This window comes from Myotis davidii, unplaced genomic scaffold (assembly GCF_000327345.1).
Source record: "Myotis davidii unplaced genomic scaffold, ASM32734v1 scaffold762, whole genome shotgun sequence".
Classification (NCBI taxonomy): domain Eukaryota; kingdom Metazoa; phylum Chordata; class Mammalia; order Chiroptera; family Vespertilionidae; genus Myotis; species Myotis davidii.
Genome location: NW_006293699.1, coordinates 945129 through 949308, shown reverse-complemented (window position 1 = coordinate 949308; position 4180 = coordinate 945129). Strand labels below are relative to the sequence as shown.

Below are 4180 nucleotides of genomic sequence, written 5' to 3'. Positions count from 1 at the left end.
GCTTTGAGGCTTGGCTCCAGCTCTTAGGCCTCCGCTGCTGAAAGTAGGTTTCTGGCCTTTGCTTACAATGTTGCGAATCTGCTGGCTGAAGTCCGGTGGTATTTGTTAAAATGTTTCAAACTGCAGGCTCAGAGGCCTGCAGCGGTAGGCGGGGAACGTTGGAGTCCTCCGTCACTGAGGCAAGCAAGCCTCATGTTAGTTTCAAGCTGCCTGGCTGCCGGCCGCCATCTTGGCTGACAGTTAATTTGCATATCTCGCTGATTAGCCAATGACAAGGGTAGCGGTCGTACGCCAATTCCCATGTTTCTCTTCTATTAGATTTTTTCACTTGGAATGCTGATGGCAAGACACACATGGTGTCTGAATAAGCCAAAGGAAAATGGTTGGAAAATGAAAAGATCCCGAGCGTCTAGTTTATAGAAAGGACACCGTATTAGCCTTCGGTCGAGAATATGCTTATGTATTTCCAGAAAACTCCAAGCACATGTGGATTCCTGCAACAATGGATTTGAGAGAGGAACTGCCCAGATTACTCCAGCCACAGATAGCAGTGGCCCCAAGCAACACGCTGACGAAAGAGGAGAAATAGTCCAGAGATGAGGATGGTGAAGATGCCTTGCCATGCTAGCAGTCAGCAGCTGTGCACAGCTGCAGGTTGCCCAGGACCAGGCCAAAGAAGGTCGGACCCGCATTGACATTGCTCACCATTTGTCCACCATCCAGAACTAGAGTATCATTAGTGTCATGTCCCAGGGAACCCATGGAAAAACTATTAGACAGTGATTGGGAAGAGAACCAATAAAAAACTGTTGGATACTGGAAAGGAGACTCAAAGAACTGTTGGCCCAGAAAGGAGCTTACTGCAGCCTGATTCCTTTGATGCCCGGCAGCAATTTAAAAGGACATGAATGTGATTGATTTTTAAATTAAAACAAGAAGGGGGATATGCTGGAGGTTAGGAACAGTAGTTAGCATAATAAATGCAGGAGGTCCATCAAAAGGTTGATGGACACCTTCAGCAGGGCTGAAGATCTGCATATGATTGCCTGCACATATTTTTCCTGGTGACAACCACTGTCTCCAACCCACAGCACAAGTGCTCTCTGCATAATGTCTATGAACACTAACAGAGAACACTAAGAGGATGTCAACATGGTGACACGGCACATTCACTACAAATCTGACTGTGAAAACAGCTTTGCACCGGCAGATGATCTGCAAGGGTGCTCAGGACTTTCCTGGGTCTGTGGACCACATTTTGAGAGCTGCTGTGTTATACAGTGGTGATTCCAAGATGATTAGCATAGAGCTGGACCTCAAGGAGTTCAGTCCAATGTAGGGAGGAGGCAACCAATGTTGTAGAAGGGTGACAGGTGCCTACCTCTTCTCCCTAAGTATAGCAAGCCGCTTCATCCTTCCCACAGGACACATATGGACCCCCCCACTTGTATTTACCTCAGTGTTAAAAATTACTGTGCAATGCCTTAGTCATCTTTGTATCCCCCCAAACCTGACACAAGCTGGTAGTATGCAGTAGGTGCTCAATAAATGCTTGTGTAAAGAAATTAATTGTGCACAAATGTTCACAGCATTTTTCATAAGAGTCAGAAAGTGGAAACAACCCAAATGCCAATGAACTCATGAAAGGATAAACAAAATGCAATATGTTTACAATGGAATATTATTTCACAATAAAAAGGAATTGATACATGGTATAATAGGGATGAAACTGTCATCATTCTAAATGAAAAAAAGATGGTCACAAAAGGCCACATATTGCAAAATTTGTATAAAATGTCCAGAATAGGGAAATCATAAAATGAGGTGGCTGATTACTGGTTGTCTAGGGTAGGATACAGTTCTTTTTGGGGTGATAAAATGTTCTAAAAAATTGTTTGTGAATTACACCTCAATGAAGCTATTACAAAGAAAATAATACTGCAGGCTGCATCTAACAGAGAAGATGACCAGAAGGACACAACATGACCAGAGTCAGGTTTGGTGGGAGTTATAGGAGGGGGACCAGAACGACTAAAGAAACTGAAGAGAAACAGAGTTTCTTCTGATCCGGGTTGGCTACATTACCTCTTATTGAGTAGTCACTTAGAAAATGAAAAGAAGATCAAAACAGAAAAGAGTGAAACCCTAGGCGAAGAAAAGCGAGAGAAAAGGAACCTAGAAGGAGATGGTCCCCCAAACAGAAATGTGCAAGAGCGAAAAGCAACCAAAGCCATCCCCAAAGGAGATGGCCTAATTCTTCCTTCTCAATGAGAAATCTAAGCTCACCTTATATTCATCCAACCAAACGTGTGCCAGCCTCAAGGAGTTATGTGTCATGGTGTCCTGGCCTTCAGGGGAACCATAGGGTCGCCTTTTCCGGAAAATGTGTCCGACTCTGGAGCAAGGGATGATGAAGAGCTTACCCCCACACATCCAAATCTGGTCAGAAGCAAAGCAAGTATCAATAGTTGCCTCACAGTGCTGTGAAGTCAGTGTATGACTTGTGAAACTAATCTTTATTAAATAGGACTTTGCAAGATGCTTTATCTTAATAGATGTAACTATTCAAATAGAAGAAAGACAAATGCTATATTTTTTATAACCATCTGTATGTTTTTTTTAAAAAGTAAACTCTTAATGTAGTATTATTTTACTATCATACACTATTGTTTTACTAGATCAAAAAACTTGATCTTTAGGACTCAGGGACAAGGAATGCTTAACAGGTCCTATAATTTCAGTTTTATAGGTACTTTCTTATAAAATGTATATATAATTTTTTAAAGAAAAAAGTTGTATAAAATATACAGAATAACTCTAGTTAAGATATAAAAGATCTTGGTTCTGGTTTAAAGTTTATTTTCGACTGAGTTACTTTACACAGTTATTTTAATTTTTGTGGGACTCAAATACCTTATTTACAAAATAAGACTGAACTAATATCTATTATTCCTTTCAACTTGAAAATTTGAAAGATTATGTAAGAAAAGCTACCTTGTAAAAATACTGTGGTCAATACATTTGCAGAAATACAAAATGACATATGCACAAGGCTTTGTGCTATTGTCTGAATCTCGATCTACCTGGATCAGGAGATGGGAGGTGGGGAACGGGGACTTCTGAGTTCTTTCCCTCCCTCCCTCTCTCTTCTCCCTCAGGTTGGAGGTACTTGTATATGAAAGGGATTCAGTAAGCTATACATGAGCTGATGAAAAATTTGTCATATAAACTGGGCTACTTCTAAAAGTGAAATGGGGAGCTATTACTAATTTCTCTAGGGAAACACTATGAACCGGACAGTCTTGGGCAATCAGGGAAATCTGATCCCAACTATATACAGCAACAACAAAACTATATTAAATGCCATTAAGTCCTCTGAATTGACACCCAATCATTCCTTTTTGAATTCTTATAAATATAAGGCTGCTTATATGCTTTTGACATTCTGAATGGCTATTACCCATATCTCAGATGATGGCAAAGTAGCAATCATTAGGATAATTTCTTAATAAAGATAAAGAGAATTTACAGATAATACGGGATCATGGATGAAAATTATATTTCATTACATACAAACATCGAAGCATGCAAAAAAAAAATAAAATTACCCGAAATGATATTTCCAAGTTTTCTCCTCCCCAGATATCCATGCCACTGTCATATTGCCCAAGTTCACTGAAGTAGCTTCTATTCATGGCAAACAGTCCTCCAGCCATTGTTGGTGACCTAGAAAAGGAAAATAATTACTGTATCAATTCTATAAAATCAATTAGCTACTCTTTCAACTATGACAAAACATATTTTATCTAAAATCAAGGGAAGAGCTGGGCCATATAACTGAATTTTTCAGATCACTAGTGACCTACTAGACAACTGATAAGTGAAGACTGTTTTCCTAAGTACCAAAAGTACTGTTTTTTATTATAATCACTAGAGGCCCATTGCAGGAAGATTCCTGCAAGAATAGGGCTTCCAGTGGCTGGAGCCAAGCAGAGAGGGGAGCGAAACCAGCTGAGGCAGGCTTCGCTCCCACTCCGAGCTGCTCCTGTTGGGTTTCCCCTCCCACTCCCAGGCGCTATGGCCGGTTTCCTCTCCCACTCCCAGGCGCTGTGGCGGGTTTCCCCTCCTGTGCCCAGGTGCTCCTGCTGGGTTTCCCCTCCCGCTCCCACCCCCTCCTGCT

The 4180-nt window shown here is 41.2% G+C and overlaps 1 protein-coding gene across 1 annotated transcript in view; it reads right to left on the bottom strand.

Annotated features, from left to right (window-relative positions):
* The window catches only part of GALNT11 (polypeptide N-acetylgalactosaminyltransferase 11), a 62512-nt gene that overhangs the window by 16142 nt on the left and 42190 nt on the right, over nt 1-4180 (bottom strand). Inside the window, exons 7-8 of the mRNA XM_015566243.1 lie at nt 3609-3726; nt 2287-2439 (exon numbers count right to left, since the gene is read on the bottom strand). Of these exons, the coding sequence (XP_015421729.1) occupies nt 2287-2439; nt 3609-3726 (271 nt within the window). The remainder of the gene's footprint in view (nt 1-2286; nt 2440-3608; nt 3727-4180) is intronic.